Consider the following 19,633-nt stretch of genomic DNA (forward strand, 5'->3'; position numbering starts at 1 on the left):
TATCTAAGGAAAAATTAATGAAAATTCCATATTCTGAATGTTACTTAAATTCAATCACTGCAGCAATTGGTAAACAAAATAAAGGTAAAACATTAACGATATTAAAACAAATTATCATTATTGCTAACACTTCCCCCCATTCACATGTGTTAATTTATATCAACCGTTCAGGTTCACCTTCAGATGATACATTTGAATCTTTAAAGCATTTAATCAAAATTCCAATTATTTATTTATCACAAGAAGAAGCAGAAGATTATTTAAAAAACTTTTTAATGTATAAAGAATTATATAATACAATCAAGAAGCAAGGATTAGAGGATAAAATTATTGATAAACAACGGGATGAATTATTTGAAACACTTTCTATTTCAAATTTTGATAGAGCATTTTTGCATTCACTCATTTTTCTAGATGATGCAGTGAAATCAAAACTAATAACAAATGAGAAATCATATTTTAATCAGTTATTAACTCAATGTCGACACATTCAGTGTTCATTCTTTATGGCTGTTCAATATTTCAAAGCATTAAGCACAAACATTAAATCAAATCTATCAACACTTTTCATTTTCAGTGGGTTTAGTCGTCAACAGTTGAACGTTATGCTTTATCAAGTGAATTTACCAATGAGCATTAATGAACTTTACACACAATATCAGCAATTAGGTGAACATGGAAAAATAATAGTTGATTTAAATAAAGGAAGTGTTAAATTTGATTAACTTTTTATAATTAATTTTTATTTTTTATTTATAATTAAACATGACAGAAATAGCAAATCATCAAAGAATATTCAATAATTAATTATTTTTGAAGAACTGAAGGAGCTACCATGTTACCATGTGCTACCATGTCAATTAACTTCTTTTAAAAATGATGACAACATGACATTTTGACAACAACACAGGAGGAAGGCAAAAATAAATTCAAATCATACTTTATAAAGCTTCATTTACAGGTATTTCATCATCAGTAAATGAATCCTCATTATCGTTTGGTTCAACCTGTTTATATAATCCTTTCATTTCTTCTTTCAAAACATAACACCATGTTTGTTTACCATCTATTCTTCTATGTTTCCTATCACATTTATCCTTAATACTCGTTTGGAAATTCTTGTCTTTCATGTCTGATGGTTTGCAGAATAGAGCATTTTTACACAACATACCTGCACACAATTCATCATAATGTGTATTTATCCATACATCTAAAGGATTTGTTGATAATTCAATTAAATCTTGTTTGGCTTCAGTCATCGGTATGATTCGTACATTAAATGATGAAAGGTCGTAATTGATAAAATATGTTAAAAGGTTATCATAAAATTCCTTTGTGCATGAATCCATTAAATTCTTGAAGTAATCAAATTGACCCTTAAATTTACCATTAACCCTTAAAACTACGTATCTTCTATCTCCAACTTCAATTTTGACAGGGTAAACGTTATTAGTTACGAAAATGAAGTTTGCAACGTTCTGAGCAGTTCTTCTGGGTTGATTCTTTTCATTAATTCTTATCTCATTATCCGTTATAATTGATTTCAAAGCGTTGAAGTTTGCGAGTCTATCTTCACCTACATTCTTGAGTTCATTAAGTACAAGAAACATTTTATTCTCAACTACTGAGTTGAAATTACCCGTTAGCTCACCTATTTCAGTAATGTTTTTGCATGAATAACCAGCGAGAAGTTCAGAAATAATGTCTGTGAATCTGTTTTTACCTGTTCCCTGAAGTCCTTTCAAAATAATTGCTGTCTCATTCTTGATTCCAGGATGTTGAATCATTGATGCAATCCAGCCGAGAAGGTATTTATACACTTCATCATTATTATCACAAATGGCTTCTTTAATGAAATTCATAAACATCTCAATTTTTGAGTAATCAGGCTTTTCGAGAATGTTGTATTTATAACCTTGAAACGTTGAGAAAACATCGGGGGAATCAGATTTAAAGCAAACACCCTTAACGGTTAATGAGGATAGTTGATTTAATAGTACGTCCCATGCTGTTATGGTTTTACCTTCTTCTTTAAATAATTTAATCATTTTGAGTGACTCTTTCATGTTTGATTGAAGAACGAATGATATTTGATTCATTTTGTCGTGGATATTATAGTCCTTTTGAATGAAATATTTATTTCCACAATCTACAAAACGGATTACACGTGATAAATCCTCAATTACTTCAGAACTGTTTTTATACTGATGATTTTCAGCCTTGCGTCTAATATCTGTTATCAAAAACGAGTCATCAAGTTTGATATCAAATGTTATTTTTGGCTTACGTAATAAAGGCAAAACATATTCATCATAATATTCCTTTTGATATAGTTTAGAATCTTCACCAAAACAAATGGAGAAGTCATTAAATGTGCATATCTACTACGTGCTTTTTCAAAATTACTTTTTGCATTTTCAGTTAAATTGCAGAAGTTATAAACGTTATCGTATGCTTCATTAATCAAATGATTAGGTAACGAATTAATTGCTTGAAACAGTGTGAATAATGTAACTTCTTTTTCTAAATTCATGTTTCCACCGTCATTATGTACTTCAAAATCACAGATGCCATCAACTATGCTCTGGGCAAGTTTATCGTCAATGTTTACATCTTTGTTTTCATTCATGATAGTCTTTATTTCTTCGTTCTTCTGTTCAACTTTTACCTTAATATTCAAATCATTTAATATATCATTCACTGTTCTGGTTAATGCTGAGTCATAACTTCCACGAATGAATGAGTATGTATTGATTGGTTCTGTTGCATTCTTGCGAACTCTTGAATCAGCCATAACTACTAAAGAACGCTTTGAATCATCCATAGAAGTCATTATATCAATATCATAATCATTGCAGGAATAGCATTTAATCATTCTGTTCGAAACTGCATAGAAGAAATTAGTGTTGCAATAAATGTGAAGACCTCCTGAAGCGGTTTTCACGATAACATCTTTATCCGAAAGTTTTGATAGAATGTCTTTTCTAACCGTTTCTTTAAGTTCATCATTGTACGATTTATTGATATCAACATCTATAATCGTTAAATTCGAAATTTTATTTACTAATAAAGCCATACCGGTTTTCCTTCCTCTTCCTCCATCATGTTTGAGGTAGTTATGTAAATCAATCATGTTTTCACCAATTCTTTCGTTGAGGGTTTTAGTTTCTGCCATAACTAATTCCTCAACTAATGAATCAATAACTTTTTCATCAGAAACGATATAGTTGCTGTTGTTGTTTGTTGCCGTCATTTATATAGGAATAAAAAAATAAAAATAATTTTAAAACTAACTTTATTTTTGGACTGCATCATATTTCCAGTGATGTTGTCAAAATGTCATGTTGTCTCATTTTTTAAAAGAAGTTAATTGACCCGGTAGCATATGGTAACATGGTAACACCTTCAGTTCTTCAAAAATAATTCATAAATACCTTCCTCCAGTGATGTTGTCAAAATGTCATGTTGTCTCATTTTTTAAAAGAAGTTAATTGACCCGGTAGCATATGGTAACATGGTAACACCTTCAGTTCTTCAAAAATAATTCATAAATACCTTCCTCCAGTGATGTTGTCAAAATGTCATGTTGTCTCATTTTTTAAAAGAAGTTAATTGACCCGGTAGCATATGGTAACATGGTAACACTGAAAAAATTAAATTTGGATTGAGTTTAAAAATTCATCTTTATTAAATTCATCTCTTCCAATCAATTTATTTATTCTATTAAATTCTTTTATTTTTGCTTCACTCAGTTTAAGGATTGAACGGTAAGTTTCTAATTTTTAGATTATTTCTTTCCTCTCTTTATCGTTTTCAGCCACACCGCATTGCGGCTTCTTTTTGTAATAGCATATTTTTGATTTAATTTTGTTTAGTTTCTTTTTATATTCATTGTCCGGACTCTGAATCTTAATTGAATCAGGACTCTTGGCTGCTTCGTTGTCACTCATTTCTTACGAAATAAAAAATTAAATATTATTTAAATATAATGGAGTAATAAAATAAATCGGAATTTCTATTAATTTATTGTTAACCTCAACTAATACATTACCGTTAATATATCTAACAAATTCAGCTATTATGTCAAATCTTCGTCTTCTTTTTGTCATTGATTTATCAGTTTTTCCATAATCGAGATGAATCAAAACTTTATCCCCTTGTTTAAAATTCATGAGCCCCGAATTAATTTGTTCACGTTTAACATCATTTAACCTTTCCATTTGCTTTCTAATATATTCCCATTCTTTTGAAATATCATTTTTCATTTCCACTGGTTTCATGTTTATAGTTCTATGCCATGTATTATTGTAATAATATACTAACTGCTGTATGATGGAGTCATGATTTCCATCCCAGTATATCTGACGTTAACTCCTAACGCATCTCTAAGAGTTCTCATTACCGCATCAACTATTTTATTATGAAACGTATATGGAGAATGAAAAGTAAAAATTAATTTGTGGGAAATAATGAGCCATAGTTGCCTGAAATCCTTTATCACCATCACCCCTTATATTATCTACTCTTTCATGATCTAGTAAGTATTGTATAGCTCTTCTTGTTTCCTGTTCTGTTTTCCCTTTCACCGGAATGCAATATAAATATCTAGTGTTAATGTTAATGGCAAATAAATAAGTAAGTTTCCTTTTGAATATTCTAAATGATCGATTTCGTATGAATATGGATATGGAGCAAATGAAGGCGACTAAATTTTTCCTTTAACGGTTGAATTTTGGGTCAATTGGTTTATTTAATATCTTGAAATCCTTTTTAAAATCTTTTTGCTTCTTTAATGTTTGAAATGGATATAATAAAGTGAATGATGAAGGATTAACTGAAGGAGAGGAGGTACTGTCGTTGGAGGTTTTGGTGTTCAAGTGGTTTAATTTTATCTGCTTTGATTTTGGATTTCATTCCTCCTTTCATTAATTCTGGATGTATTCTATTCATTTGTTTTAAATATGTTGTATATAAAGGTTTGATATACTTTCCCGCTTCGAGTTTATGTTGAAGGATGAATTCCAAAAGTTGATCTTCATTTAAAAGTCGGGCTGAATATGGTTTAACTAATGAATCATAAATTAAAGCTTGTGCATCATTTATGGTCTGAAGGACCTGGGGCGTTTTGCACCTTTAGCTGTTGAACATTTGGTTTTTGCGGCTCGGGATATATTAATTTTTATAATTCATCAATATCTTCTTCTGTTAATACTTATTTTTGAAATCTTTCAATTGTTTAAGTTGTGATTTAGTTTTCCCTTTGTATTCATTATTTTAATTTTGTCTTTAATATTAGAAATTATTCTATCATGATATTTCAAAACTTCATTTTTATAATATGGATAATAATAATCCATATCATCACCCGTTATATTTTTATCATGTTTTTGGAGATATGCTTTTAAATCATAATAATCAAAATTTTCTTGATTAAATACTAAATCATCAATTAAAATTTTTAAATCTACATTATCCATTTATATAAAAATAAAATAAATGTTTTAGGGGTGCCCACCTCTTTGAATCATAGTATCAAAACCATCATTAACGGTTCCTTTTGTCTCTTCTGTGGCATTTTATTAAAAATAAAATTTTAAATTCATGACTCAACCCCTACGTTTTTAAATTGAATAAAATAAATGGCATACAACATCCGTTTTCACAACATACAGCCTTAGTGTGTGCTCCTGTTAATGCAGTCTTACCGATTGTTAAGCGAGTCATTGACCCGTTTTTAAGTTGTAAATTAATATTCTGACCATCAAATATCACTTTATCATTTATTATATCCAAATAATTTTTAGGTGTTAATTGTTTATTTTGTCGTAAACTAACACCTTTCATTTTTTGTGCAATCTTTTTAAAATCACTTCCATCAATTGAACCGTTGAATGATGTATAACACTTAGGACATAAAGCAACCATGTTATCACCTTGTTCTCAATTGCTAAACCCAATAACTTCTTCTCATGTGCTTTTTCTTCAGCTTTATTCTTTAATTTAGGTTTAAATTTCTCATCAAAACAGAAGAAATCAAATGGTGCGAATTTGAAAATGTTTTTATCATAAAATTGTTTATCGGTTACAATCGCTTGAAATGCTTGAGTGTTAGGAAGATTTGGGTCGCCAGCGATTGCCCAATAAGATGAATCAGTATCACCTTCAATGAAATGAAAACGATTAACATTCATGCATTTATACATAAAATCATAAATGAAAACCAAATACCAGTATTTAGCATTATCTAAAGTGAAGAATGCCTCTTGTAAACATGTATCACATCTATAAAATCTATCTTTGAGCATCACTTGATACGTATCTTCACCTATTTCTCTTATGTTTTTAAACTTATTTGACATACATGCAACGCGTGCCTTCTGTGCATTCATCATTATTTTAGTCTTTGTGTAATTTTGTGTATTCATTGCATCGTAACCATATGATCCATTAAGTGAAATCTTGCAAAATAAACTTTTTCCTTTATTTCCTTCTAATTCAGCCTTTTGTCTTTCGTTCATAAATTTGTTCGCAAATTCATTAAAACAAGTGTTTTTAGTAAATGTTAAAATTGATTGAATATCATCGATGATAAAATGAAATCTGTCAATTAGATACCAAAGATAATAAGAAGAAAATGGTTGATATTGGTTGTGTGTTGATGCTAACTGAGTTAATTTTCTCTGTTTCTGGTCAACTGGTAGATTGTTTGATTTCATGTAATTATACATAAAACTGCCAATTGTTTTTTCATCTGTGATAATATCTAAGTTTCTTATTATCGGTAAAAAGTTTATGTAATCATTAATGTATTTTTCATCAATGTGACCCTTTACTTCAGCCACGAATAAAGTATTTTTCTTTTTAATAATTCCCAGTGCTTTTGCTTTCTTTGTTGCTGTATCACAAATGATAACACCATTCAATCTTCCCGGCATATACATTTTATGGTCAGTATATTGAATGAAATCATGAGGATTAGATGAAAATGATGAAGGATATAATGAATTAAAGTCAACACCAACGAAATGAGTCATAATGTTGGTGGTGTCCTCATTTGATACAGTTTTAGTTTCTGGACTATATGAAAGTTTATTAATGTGCGTGATTCCTTTAAGATTTACTCTATGTTGAACATTTGATAGACCACCAGTAATTCCATTACGGAGAATGTGATAAGCTTCAACTGAATCTAAAGTCATTGGTAAATTATTTTTTAATGCATAATTTCTTAAATTGATTCTTAAACGTTGAACATCTTCATCTTTATTTGATTTCACGACATTGCAATAACAACACATTAACCAACAATTTTCTTTGGTATGTGGTTTTTCATTATCTTTTCTATCTAATGTTGGTTTATTTGCATATGTAAACGCTTTACCACACATTTTGCATTTAGATGAAAGGATTAAATCGTGATAGTATTGAAAATCATCCATTGAAACATTATTTTTAGTATCCCTTTCTGCTTTTTCATCTTGTTTCTTATATGATTCAATTTTATATTTCCAATACTTTTTCGTTAATTCAAAACTTGATTCTATCTCTTCCTCAGGATATTTTTCATTAGGATTAAAGTCTTTATATGCTAAAGCGTAACGAATCATTGAAGCATTCGATGATAAAGAAAGATTATGAAGCATATCAATTTTATAAACAAATGTTTCTTCAATAATTTTATCGATTGGGTCAATCATAATTTCAACATCTTTATTGCAATAATGAATAAAATATTCTAATCTATTCTTAAAATTTTTAGCATCATTGAGATATATTTGATAATCACTATCTGATATAGTTTCTTGAGTTAATGCTGAATAAAATGAATCTTTCGTGAATGGTTCCTCTTTATATAATTCTTCTTCGGAATTCTCCCATGTGATAAATTGATAAGGGAAAAAGGATTTAACACGTGATTTATTGTTTCCGAAATCTTGAGTGAATTGGTCTAATGTCCCACCCGCTATATAATTTCTGATGTCAATAAATCTCAATTCATATGGAGCGTTTGTTTTCTTTACAATGACTTGCTTAAATTGAGAAGAAGAACCCAGCATTGATTTTATTTTCCATTTTGCAGTGTTTAAATCACGAAGAATTAAATTTAAATCAAACTTTCCCGAATTAAAACCTATGATATTCACTTTATTGAATTCCTCATCTAGAAGTTCTTTAAATGCTTCCTTCTGTTTTTCATTTAATGTATGGGACAAAGTCCCCGCCGTTTGCGGCTTCATTAATTCATTGTATTGACTCATATTTGATTTAGCAACTAATGAACAGGTTGAAAATAAAAACTCAATCCAATCAGAAATAAAAGAATCACTCGAAGTTAAACAAAAATTCCTCGTATATGTTTTATCATTTAATTTAGCCGTTGATGATACCATGAATGGTTTTAAGTAAGCGTTCAAAGTTGCACACTCAGAAAGTTGTAATTCTTCTTTAGTCTCTAATGTTTCAAAGTCAAAAGTAATATAATATCTTGTCGGTTTATAATATTCCTGCAAATTGTGAGCTAATAACCACTGATATATCTTCTGTTTCGTAATATGTGGTGCATATGGTTGCTGTGTCTTTTGCAACTGAACGTCTTGAATTAATCTTCCATTATTTTCTTTACATTTCTCACAATGCTTTAAAAATCTTCTTTGGTTTTTCCTTTCTGGATCATTACGGATAGAATAAACTTCTTCTTTACAAAATGGACAAACTTTATAACCAGTGAGTGCTTCAACGTCTGTTATTCTGTCAGCGTGAAGTTTTCCACATGGACTCTGTGTTAATAAAATATTTACTGTTTCAAATTCTGGATCTATCATTATTGATTCCACTAATGGAAAGTCTACCTTATTTATGTCCACGTCTTCTGGTTGAGGATCACAATAATAGAAATCAATATTAACATTTAACATTCTCGCTAATCTCTCACTTTCTGATGAAATGTCAAACCCTTCATATGCATCTATTGCTTCATTTAAATAGCTTCTACGAGTTTTAGGATTAACACCATCAGGAATGTTATAGAAGCGTTTAAATAACCTTCTACCTTCTGCTCTAATTTGATTATCATTCATTTTAGCTGTTCCGTTTTTGTTCATTTATGTAAGAATAAAAAATTAAAAAATAAATAAAAATAAAGTTTATTTTTTAAAGCCCATAAAATGAATTAAGAACACATAAATTTTTATCATCTGCGACGTGACGAATACATTTTAATTTACTCAAGAATGCGTACCCTGATACATTAAATCTAATTCCTGTCTTATTTAATTTCACAACTTTGAAAAGGAATGTATGAATAGCTATAAAATGATGAGAAGATGTTTTATGGGTTGCTTCCATTTTTTCTGAAATAAATGAATAAATATAATGTTTATAAGTTTTCATATCTTTTATATTCTTAATAACGAATGGTATAGACCTTTCCACTTCATCTTCCTTCGGTGCTGTTCTTTCATATGAAACATTATTAGTATCTTCAACAATGAAACCGCAATCACATAAAATTTTATATGTTCCAATGGTTTCTTTTGATATTTTATCTAATAAATCAAAAACTTTATCAACACCTGTGCATTTATTTAAATAATAATTTGTGTAAATATCATGATCTTCTTTCTTAATCGTATTAGTTGCATAAGTTACGTTTTTAAGAGCTTTTTTGAATTTCTCAGAATCGAGAGGGGGTGAAAGTAAGATACAAGGGTATTCTTCATTATCAATAAATTGTAACTTATGTTTACGAATAAATTTAGTACCTTCTTCTGAAAGTGTTTCGTCTATCTCACCATCTAATAAATTTTGTGTTGATTCTGAGACATAATTTTTATATCTTTCTTCATGAGATTTCTGAACTTCTGATTCTGAAGCTGGGATATTCATTAAACCCTCTACTTCATTTTCATTATATTTTTCAACTTCTCTTAATTCCTTAATTCTTTCATCTATTTCATCTCTTATTTTTTTCAGTCTTTCAATTTCATTGTATTCATCATCTTTAATCCGTTCTTCATAATATTCAGGGAAAACATCAGGTTCTTTAGGTTTTTCTTCTTCAGATGTAGGATATAAGAAATTTATAACATCATCTTTATTCATTTTTCCATCATAATCTAAATCATTTAATAACTCGGCAAATTTTTGACAATTTCTTAAATAATATTTATTAACTTCATAACCCACCTCCTCTAATATATCCTTTATTTCCTCGTTTGTGAATCCTAATTTTTTAACGTTGTTAGTTTTGACACTCATTTCATACAAAATAATAAAATAAAATAATAAACATAACTAAGCTTTAATTTTTCGTAAGAAGTTTATTTTTTAAAAATTTTTTTATTTTTTATTTCATTATGGTAGTGAATCTTTTATTCATGAAAATAATTATATCTGATTTATTTTATTCTCTCGTACATACTAGATTTGAAGAATTCGGAACTTTTACCATAATCTCCTAAATGTTTTCTTATCCCTAACGTGTGCCAGTTATTATATGAAACTGAATAAACTTTATCTTTATCTTTACACCTTTCATCACTTCCAATATATTTATATCTCAGTTTTGATTTAGCATTTTCATATTCATTAGCGTTTAATAATTCACAGTCTTCCTTTTTAAATTGATGTTTAAGATATTCAGGATTTAATACTCTACGTTTATATGCTCCTAACTTAGTTCTAAAGGTTTTTCTACAAAATTTAGGAATTCCATCCTCTTTAATGTCATCAATGATTTCCATTTCATTATTTTCAATTTCTTCTTCTCGTTTATGAGGTCTTTGATTATGACTCCATTGATTCCATGAAATTAAATATTCTTTATCATTATATTTATACCTCATTAGCTTATTTTGGCTTTCATATTCATTTAATAATTCACAATCTTCATTTTTAAATTGAAGTTTAACCCATTCAGGATTTAAACAATGTTTAATTAATCGCGGAATATCTGACATCATCTATATATAGCTTCTTTTATAAAAGATAAAAAAATAAATTATTTTAAAATTAATGTTAATTTTTTAATGATTTATAAATAAATATATTTTAATGCATCGTCTATATATAGATGTAACAAAAAAAGTCACACAACCCTTCATATCCTACTACTTACGTATAGTCACTTTTTCTATATAACAAAAAAAATACTTTTTGAGAAGCCATTCATAAAAATGGGTTGCGGAGCTTCATCAGCAGAAGATACAACAAAGCAAGCCGAACAGCCAGCTCAAGAAAAGCCAAAGGCAGCAGAACCAAAGGAAGATGGCATTCCAATTAAGAAATCTAACGCTGAAGCCAAAGAGAAAATTCTTACATTAGGTGCCGGTGAGTGCGGTAAAACTACATTATGGAGACAACTCAAAATCACATATTGCGGAGGATTTACAGATTCCGAGCGTAGAAATCTTATCAACGCATTACGTACAGCAATTGTCGGTGATATCCAGCTTCTTGTTAGCACAGCCGAAAATAGCAACCAAAACTTCTTAACAGAAATCCAATCAGATATTGATTGCATCAAGAATTTAGATGTTGCTCAGCCAGATGATTTCACAACAGAATCTGCCGAGTCAATTGCTAAAGTTTGGGCAGATCCAGCCATCAAGAACGTTTACAAGGCATCAAACTCTATCGGTATTGGTGAAAATGCAGACTACTTCCTTGATAATGTTAAACGTATAGCCGATCCAAGTTATACACCAACCAACGACGATATTCTTAAGGCCCGTATTCGTACAGTCGGTATCTCCAATCTTACATTCGATGTTAAAGGAATTCCAACAAATCTGGTCGATGTCGGTGGCCAAAGAAACGAACGTAAGAACTGGTCCAAGTGCTTCCAGAACGTTACATACGTCATGTTTGTCGTCTCCCTTTCAGATTTCGATCAGACATTGTTCGAAGATGAATCTACAACAAGAACAGCAGATTCTATCGAGCTTTTCAAGAACATTGCCTCGACACCAATCTTCGAGTCAACTCCATTCTTCCTCGTCTTGAACAAATTTGATCTTTTCCAGAAGAAGATCAAGAAATCCCCAGAAGCTTTCAACAGCGCTTACCCAGGATTTACAGGAGATATTAATAATAAGGATGATTGCATTAACCATATTAAGGAAACATTTATTAACCATCTTCCTCCAAATCGTTCCCCAGACGCTTGGATCGAAGCTATCCCAACTTGCGCTATGGATAGCCAATCTGTTCGCAATCTTTTCCAGAGAATCGCTCAGAAGATCGTCGAAAAGTACCCATCAGCTTAAGAGAATAATGATATAATTTTTTTTATTTAAAATTTACCTCTTGATATAACGCTTTAATTACTAATCTTAATCTTTTTTATGATCTTAGTGGTCGCTGAATGAAATTTTGAATCCTACCGAAAAATTTCTAAATATTTTCGAAATTGATTTTATATTATAATGATTGAATTCCTTTACCTGTCATTAGAATGTTTATGGTGCTAATGGCCGCTGAATCAATTTTTCTCTACTCTTTCAATATTTCAGCATTTCGAATTATTTGAAGTTTTCTGATTTGGATTGTATTGTGTTATATGTATATGATAGAAAAGTGATAAAATTTACTCTATTTTTCTCTAATAAAAGAAATTTGTTAATAAAGAGTTGAAGTTTTGAACATTGACTGCGACAGGATGGAATATGTATCTTAATCAGGTTCAAATGACTGAAAAACATCATATTCAGTATTCTTCTTTTTTCTCAATATTAACATTAATCTATTTTTTATGGCTGTACTACTCCTTCCAGGAAATAATGTGACAATTTGACTCCATTTTGGTCCCATTTTGCAATATTTTGCATATAGTTGTAAATCTTCTTCATCTGACCATACTCTATTTACGATTGAAGGTGATAAATATGCTTGATATCTCTCTCTACACTGTCTTGATGTCTTGTTTCCCATCAATACTGATACTTCGAACCATTTGTTATCACCAATTAATGAAACATAATATCTAAGTCTTGCATCATCATACGCATTAAATTTAGATCTTTTTACTATCTTTTTCATATCATTTTCTGTGTCTGAACATTTGTCAGGCATAGCAATCATGAAATGACCCTACGATCCCCTATAGTATGTCAGATAAGAGCATGTATCAGGTTTTTCAATGAATTAAATAGTTTGGATTACTGTTAAAAAATAATTCTTTTCAAAATTTTGGATCACATTCAAAATGTAAAATTTTGAGGGGACTATTCAAAAATACTTTCAATGGAAATGATGAATTTTGGAATAATATTGCATAAAATCAAGAAAAATGCCTTTGTGTATATGTGTGTATAGGTTACAGATTAAATTATGAATAAAATATCAATATATTGATTGATTTCAATTTCCTGATTAATTAAAGATATATCCCAATAAATGAATTGATATTTAGAAATTCGTAGGACGTATTAAGGAAAGTGAGCGCGATATGGAAATAAATGATAATAAAATTCAATAAAAAAATTATTAATTACGAAAGAATAATAATAGTTTAAATTGAGAGATAAACTGAATCAGGATGTTGAACTGGACTATGTTATTCTCCGACTTTCAAATTAATATTTATCTAGAAAATCATCAAAAATCATAAATTCAATGATAAGTATTACAATTGTATTTAAAAGATTACATGCTTTCGAAGAAGCGATGTGGAACAGTTGGTTTAGTTCGTAAGGCTCATAACCTTAAGGTCGCTGGTTCGAGTCCAGTCATCGCTCTTTTTTGCAATATTTTATTCAATTTACTTTTGTAAAATTTTTTATGACAGAATCTCCTTCGCCTCTTGGGGAAAATATTATTAAAATACCAGATAACATTGAACTGAAACCTGTTTCTCATCCGGCTGTAGCTCGTCGTGTTGAAAATCTTGAAAATCCAACTTTATCTAAATCAATTTCAGTTTCTAATGGATTAAATAAGCCCCTCTGGCAGTCTATGCAAAAGAACTTGCAAACAAATGATGATTTCTTCTGTTTACCTCCTTCTCCGAACGGAAAACAAAAAAGAAGGATTAAACGAAAGAGTTCTTTCGGTGTAGCACCACAACCACAACATTTATATCATAAAGATCAAGGTCTTCCCGATGAAAACGGAGAAATACCACAAAATGATTTAACTTCATTTTTCAAGTTTGCCAAGACACCTTTATCAACTACAGACATCGCAGACCATATATGCAAGAAATTACAAAAGAATTTAGAGTCATGTCTCATTACTTTAAAGGATTGTCTCCAAAAAACGCAAAATTTAATTGATCAAATCAAAAACGAATCAGCAAAAGTAGTAAACGTTACTTCTCTACAAATAAATCAGAACAGGATCATTGCTATGCTCCCAATTCTTAAACTTCGATATCAAATCAAACAAAGTCAAACAGAAGCCAGAGTTTGCCAAGGAAATATTAGAAGAATTGCGCAAATACAAGACTTCGCTGATATAGCCAAGAATTTGATCATTAAATTCGATTTTAAAGGTTTTAGAAAGAATTATATTTTTACTCAACCTGCGACAAATAAATACACTAGAATCATATCAGCCTTAGATAAGATGATATCAACTAGTTCTCCCGTCGAAGATAAAGACTGGATGCGTCATTTTGAAAATCCTCAATCAAGATATTACCAAATACTTACCAGATTCAAGCAACACCTTAACGAAATGGATTACAGCGATGTAGATGTTATTATTCACGCAATTACGAATAACAAAAAATTTTATCCGGAAATTCGAACATTTCTATTCAATACTGCATGGGAACAGATCATGTTTCCATTCTCTGATACTCCGCAGCTCCATTTCCCCAATGTTTTCTCAAGAACTCCAAAATCTTTTAATGCCCCTTATATTTCTGAGCCATTTGCCTCTATGGAGCTTCGTGTCCTTAATTCCACGGATTGGCCGTTCAGAATTGTCAGCGAAGACCTGTTTTTGATTTTAATTGAAACAGATCCTTTCAACATCGCTGATTTCTTCTGGGAATCGATAGAAAGAATAGGAAGGATTGTTAAGAAGATGGATCCATCTGTTACTGATCTAGATTTCGATCAATTGTTCTCTCTTTTGCTTGTAATAACTTTTTCATTTGGAGTTGATGAAATTCTTGAGTGTTTCAAGTTTTCTGCATCGTTTGAGGATTTCGAAACAGAGAGTGTGCACAGGAAATTCGCAATGCAGCACATGGAAGGTATTGTAAGTTATATACTCAATATCAAAGAATAGTAAAATAAATATAGTTTTGTTTGTTTGTTTTTTGAAATAAATAAAGTTTTTATATTGATTTATTGTTAAGAAGATGATATTTCATAACATTCTCTTATTGAAGAGCTAATATTGGCAATTCTTTCATTTATAATGATCTTAATTATATATTAATGTGGGAAATTGGTATTTAAGAATCTTTTCTCTTAAATGCTATCCTTTAATTCAAGTGCATAAAAGCTCAAAAATGTTTATTTTATTTTGAAAATGTGCATTATTTGCCCATTTAAATATTATATTTGCTCAATATAAGCATTATTTGAAGTTGCAATATCTGATCAATATATTCAATGCAATTGGAAGATAGCAAGATATCAAAACTTGCATTTGGTAATATTAAATTGTGTTTATTGTGCAAATTTCTCCTTTTTATTATATGATCTAAATCATTAGAAGTTTGTTTGTTGGGTATATTTAATATTTAAAGTCAATCAAATGATACTACAAGCATCACAAGAAGAAATTTTAGATCATTCAAATCTTCAAACTAGAATTCAATGTTATACTATGCTTCGCAAATCTATGTTTTTAATCAAATTATAATTTTACATTACTATCATAACTGAATATTATAAAATATTAAAATAAAAGTGATTATAGAAGCATAAATTCATTGTAGGGCAATCCATAAATGATTGATCTACGAAATTACTACAGATATAATCTTGGCATGTATAAGTTCTGTCGACAATTTCACAACCTAAAAATTTTGTGGAACTTTTTGGGAAAGAGTCTGAAACATGTACATTAACGTTATTTCTATCAAAGGAAATAGTGTCAAAAGTATTAGTTCCACAATAAAAAATGTCGGTAATATTTGTATCATCAAATGCACTTGATGCTATAGTGCGTACTCCCGGAGGGATAACTAATTCTGTTATATTTGTATAACAGAAAGCATAAACACCAATATTTGTTAATAAAGGAGGCAAAATCAAAGTTTTCAATTTATTGGAATCATGAAATATGGCGTTTTCAATAGAAACTGCTTTTGAGCAGCTTATGTCAACATATTCTAGATATGGGCAATATCGAAATGAATGACTTGAAAATGAAATGATTTTAACATTTAATGTAAAATTGATAAGAGAAGAACCAGAAAAACCTCTTGCGCTTGAAACATACTTAACTGTAGGAAGAATGTCAATGTAACAATTACTAGGATAAGCAACTAAAGTTTTGTAATCTTTACTGTAGAGAATGTTATTATGAACGCAAAAATCTGGGCTCTCGGATTTAAATGTTTCTAAATAAGCGCAACAGATAAATGCTCCGCTTAAAATTTCCTTACAAGACTTCGGAATTGTAACACTTTTAAGTTTTGATGAAAAAAACATATGGACAGAAATAGTATGCAAAGAATCTGGTAATAAAATACTAGTAATATTAGATCCGCTAAAATGATAAGAACCAATAAAACTCAGCAATTTTGCTTGGCTAAAATCAGCAAATCTGCATTCGCACCATGCAAAAGCTTGGTCTTTAATTTGAATTACATTTTTTGGGCAAATGAATTCTGTTATATTAGAACCTAGGAATGCATAACTTCCAATATATAGAATAGTATCAGGGAGTTTAATATTACTAATTTTGCTGTTTTTGAACGCATAATCACCGATTGAGACTACATCCTTTGAATTAACTTGCGGTGGAACTTCAAAAGTTCCTGTTAATGTTGCCGAAATGCATGGATTTTTACCATCACCAACCTGAATGCAGCTTGTATTATAATCTATATATGTAAATTGCTGACCATCAGATTGGCTCAATATATTCCTTGTACCTATATTATATTTTGATAAAATGTCAATCCTGTCATACATTGCATATGCAATTTTCATCTTGTTAGCCATTTAGAAGTTTTATGACCATGATGATTTCTCGCGAATTAAGATTTTTGGCATAATCTTAATTTGTTTTCCTTATTATATGAACATGCATATCAATTTAATACAATTTATTCATAATCAATTGATATTCGACGCAACAAAACATTGAATTCATTCATTATAGTCGAAAGGTATGGAAACCAATAGCTACATAGGAGCAATGTCATAAAACTAATGGTTAGTCGTTGTTTTTTCCATTATCGTATATCATAATCTGCAGGAATAAATTCGAAAATTATTTTTCACTTATCTTTCTGAATTATGCATATAAATTATAAATATTTCAATGGTATATGAATATCGTATTATTTAAATCTTCTAGATTGCAGTTTTAAAAAATTGAATAAAATTGAACTACTAAATTATAAAATAGATGGACTTATATATCAGCATCCAAAATGTTGTTGTGTCAGATTTGCAATATCTCAAAAAAGAGTAAATTGAAATCGTGTTAGTACAATCGGATATGTTTTGCTGCCTACGCAGAGCATTGTTCTCTCTGTTGCTTTGGTTCTCTTGAATTCCTCAATAACTGTTCCATATCAAGGTGCTCCTGTGTTTGTAACTTGCATATTACAAGAATTAAGATGTTGCCTGTGAATGTAGTACTTGAACTCATCTTCATGGTAGATTAACAGAATACGAATGGCACATTCTTTTATGAGAAGAAGGTAGGCACGAATCTTTGTGTAAATTGTTTCACGTGATTCTACTGAACAAACTTTGTTGTATATAGCTTGTAGATTATCAAATTCATCATATTCATTGCAGCAATCCCATATCTAATCACAAACATTATGGGAAAGCATTTATTTTGGCTTTCCTTCTTCTTTATGGCCATAAAAGTGGTCATTCAAGAAAGCAAATGTTCTGGGCTCATTTGAATAGTGTGGGCAATTGAACATATTATTATTATTTAAAGTTGATAATGGTATAGTAAAGGACTGATCAAGTCAGTAATCCAAGGATAATTTTTGATCTATCTCGAATTTAATGGACATGGCTATATTAAGAAAAATTAAGTTTTCTTAATTATCGAATATTTTGTTCAATGTATATCATACTTATTAATATATTCTGAGCTCTATTATATTACATGATTTAAATTTACAACAAACAAAATAATAATATAAACTAATGGACACTATATCTATATTGTCTCTTTAGATGTCCATAATTTCCATTAGCGCCTAGGTATGGGCCATTTATAGGTTCAGTTATTACAGGGGCAGCTGTTGCAGATGCAGTTTGATATGGAGTTTTATATGGAGTTGTTTCTTCAGTCATAAATGGAGTAATATGCGGTGTTTTTTCAATAGTACTAAATGGAGTTAATTGAGGAGTATAATTTGGGGTTATTGCTTCAGTACCAATTGGTGTTAAAACAGGTGTAATCTCATTGGTGATAAATGGAGTTTGATGAGGAGTGATTGCATTTGTTAAAATTGGCGTTTGGAATGGAGTTTTATCTATAGTTATAAATGGTGTTAAAGCAGGTGTGGCATCATTAGTAACAAATGGAGTTTGGCGTGGTGTTATTTCATTTGTCAGAAATGGTGTAATATGAGGTGTAACTGGAGGTGCTGTTTTGAATTGATTAGGATCAAAAACTACAAATGTAAATTCCACGGATGTGTTTTGTGAATTTATTATTTCAATACCTCCATTAATTCTATTATAAAAAACTTCATTTATATAGCAACCTATTGCATGATTATCACTATTTTCTATTGAATGAGCTCTCATGTTATCTGGGGCGACTAAATTACAATTCCTAAATTCATAACGCCGTTGTTGATTCGAGGTAATTGCCCCAGTGTTATCGATTAAGTTGCAATATTGAAAATTATGGCTTATATAGCTAGTTATCATGGATCCACCTGTCAAATTGCAAAAATTACAATATATCAATGTTGAACCTATGAAAGTACCACGATATGTGGAAAAATAAAGAGATCTATAACCGCTTTTAATATTTGTGACATTCACATTATCATAATTAACTTGTTTGGAAATAAGATAATTCATTCCTTTAGTTCCGACATTCCCTTTTCCACTGTCGATGAGGCATGTAAAGTTCAAATTAACCGAATCGATAGATTCAAACTGTCCATAAATGCCTACGTCCTTTTCTATAATACCACAATACAGCTTTTCTCCTATAATAAATGAAGTGGATAAATTGATCCCGGCTGTAATATAAACGGCACCAGCTGCCTCATTTGAAGAGATGTTGAAATTAATGAAGGTACATTTAGTCAAATTGATTGGCTCTGTAATAGCATTATTATTTATATATACTGAAGGATGAATAAAATTGGAAAAAAAGCAATCGTAAGTTGTGTATTGCGAATTATCCTGTTCCTTTAAACCCATGTATCTATTCTGATTCCCTGATTCCATCCCGATTGAGTAAAGCCCGAAAAGAAAGTAAAGCATTCCATTGAACACTTTAACCAGAAATTCAA

At 30.0% G+C, this 19,633-nt stretch overlaps 4 protein-coding genes, 1 non-coding gene and 3 pseudogenes across 8 annotated transcripts, besides 2 other annotated features; 3 read left to right on the top strand and 5 right to left on the bottom strand.

Annotated features, from left to right (window-relative positions):
- Positions 1-23: 23 nt before the first annotated feature.
- Positions 24-3,645: a mobile genetic element.
- Positions 942-3,253, bottom strand: TVAGG3_0354180 (annotated as a pseudogene). Its single transcript has one exon. A coding segment is annotated over exon 1 (2,312 nt).
- A 323-nt stretch (positions 3,646-3,968) lies between the features above and the next one.
- On the bottom strand, positions 3,969-5,477 carry TVAGG3_0354190 (annotated as a pseudogene). The gene has a single exon. A coding segment is annotated over exon 1 (1,509 nt).
- Positions 5,478-5,613: 136 nt separating this feature from the next.
- TVAGG3_0354200 lies at positions 5,614-9,101 on the bottom strand (annotated as a pseudogene). Its single transcript has one exon. A coding segment is annotated over exon 1 (3,488 nt).
- A 729-nt stretch (positions 9,102-9,830) lies between these two features.
- Positions 9,831-10,340: a mobile genetic element.
- Positions 10,341-11,155: 815 nt separating this feature from the next.
- Positions 11,156-12,404, top strand: TVAGG3_0354220 (G-protein beta/gamma-subunit complex binding; the record flags this gene model as incomplete). Its single annotated transcript, XM_001322299.2, has 1 exon — positions 11,175-12,266. The coding sequence occupies one exon, from the start codon at positions 11,175-11,177 to the stop codon at positions 12,264-12,266; it is 1,092 nt and encodes a 363-aa protein (XP_001322334.1).
- A 1,257-nt stretch (positions 12,405-13,661) lies between these two features.
- On the top strand, positions 13,662-13,736 carry TVAGG3_0354230. The gene has a single exon. It is a non-coding gene; the product is annotated as a tRNA-Met (tRNA).
- Positions 13,737-13,779: 43 nt separating this feature from the next.
- Positions 13,780-15,258, top strand: TVAGG3_0354240 (uncharacterized protein; the record flags this gene model as incomplete). The annotated part of the gene is made up of 1 exon (XM_001322298.1): positions 13,780-15,237. One exon carries the CDS (start codon positions 13,780-13,782, stop codon positions 15,235-15,237), a length of 1,458 nt encoding a protein of 485 aa, XP_001322333.1.
- A 336-nt stretch (positions 15,259-15,594) lies between these two features.
- On the bottom strand, positions 15,595-17,157 carry TVAGG3_0354250 (ribonuclease inhibitor domain-containing protein; the record flags this gene model as incomplete). The annotated part of the gene is made up of 1 exon (XM_001322297.1): positions 15,846-17,129. The coding sequence occupies one exon, from the start codon at positions 17,127-17,129 to the stop codon at positions 15,846-15,848; it is 1,284 nt and encodes a 427-aa protein (XP_001322332.1).
- Positions 17,158-18,262: 1,105 nt separating this feature from the next.
- On the bottom strand, positions 18,263-19,633 carry TVAGG3_0354260 (bifunctional inhibitor/lipid-transfer protein/seed storage 2s albumin superfamily protein family; the record flags this gene model as incomplete). The annotated part of the gene is made up of 1 exon (XM_001322296.1): positions 18,300-19,541. The coding sequence occupies one exon, from the start codon at positions 19,539-19,541 to the stop codon at positions 18,300-18,302; it is 1,242 nt and encodes a 413-aa protein (XP_001322331.1).

Source organism: Trichomonas vaginalis, chromosome V, assembly GCF_026262505.1.
Source record: "Trichomonas vaginalis G3 chromosome V, whole genome shotgun sequence".
Lineage (NCBI taxonomy): Eukaryota > Parabasalia > Trichomonadida > Trichomonadidae > Trichomonas > Trichomonas vaginalis.